At 44.5% G+C, this 515-nt stretch overlaps 1 protein-coding gene across 1 annotated transcript in view; it reads left to right on the plus strand.

The window, feature by feature from the left end:
- Nucleotides 1-509, plus strand: part of LOC106533180 (zinc finger protein 568) — a gene marked incomplete at its 3' end in the record, with an annotated part of 3768 nt that extends 3259 nt beyond the window's left edge. Inside the window, exon 3 of the mRNA XM_014029419.1 lies at nucleotides 22-509. Coding sequence (XP_013884873.1) covers nucleotides 22-509 — 488 coding nt within the window. The remainder of the gene's footprint in view (nucleotides 1-21) is intronic.
- Nucleotides 510-515: the final 6 nt, after the last annotated feature.

Here is a 515-nt window from a genome sequence, read left to right on the forward strand (position 1 = left end):
CATTTATCTGCCCTGAGTGTGGTGAGCAATTTCCCCACAACCAGTCTCTTCAGCGACACATGAGCTGTCATTTAGGAACATGGTCATTAAGCAGTTTGGGTAATAGTAAATATGTCAGAGTGAACGAAGATGAAGAGTCGCCCAAAGACATCCAGACAAAACCCAAGGTTTTTAGTTGTGACGACTGTGGTAAGATTTTTAACAGAAAAACCAATTTAAACAGACACACGAGGATCCACACGGGACAGAAACCGTTCAGTTGTTACTTTTGTGGACGAAGGTTTAGCGATAAAGCAAACTTTAACCGGCACGTGACAATCCACACAGGACAGAAACCATTTAGTTGTGACGTATGTGGACACAGATTCAGCCTCGAAAGCGAGCTAAACTCCCACGTGATAATCCACACAGGACAGAGACCTTGCACTGTCTGCGGGCAAATTTTCAGCCAAAAAATGGACTTGGACCGACACATGAGAATCCACACAGGACAGAAACCATTTGGGTGTGACGTT

Source organism: Austrofundulus limnaeus, unplaced genomic scaffold, assembly GCF_001266775.1.
Source record: "Austrofundulus limnaeus strain Quisiro unplaced genomic scaffold, Austrofundulus_limnaeus-1.0 Scaffold900, whole genome shotgun sequence".
In the NCBI taxonomy this organism is placed as follows: domain Eukaryota; kingdom Metazoa; phylum Chordata; class Actinopteri; order Cyprinodontiformes; family Rivulidae; genus Austrofundulus; species Austrofundulus limnaeus.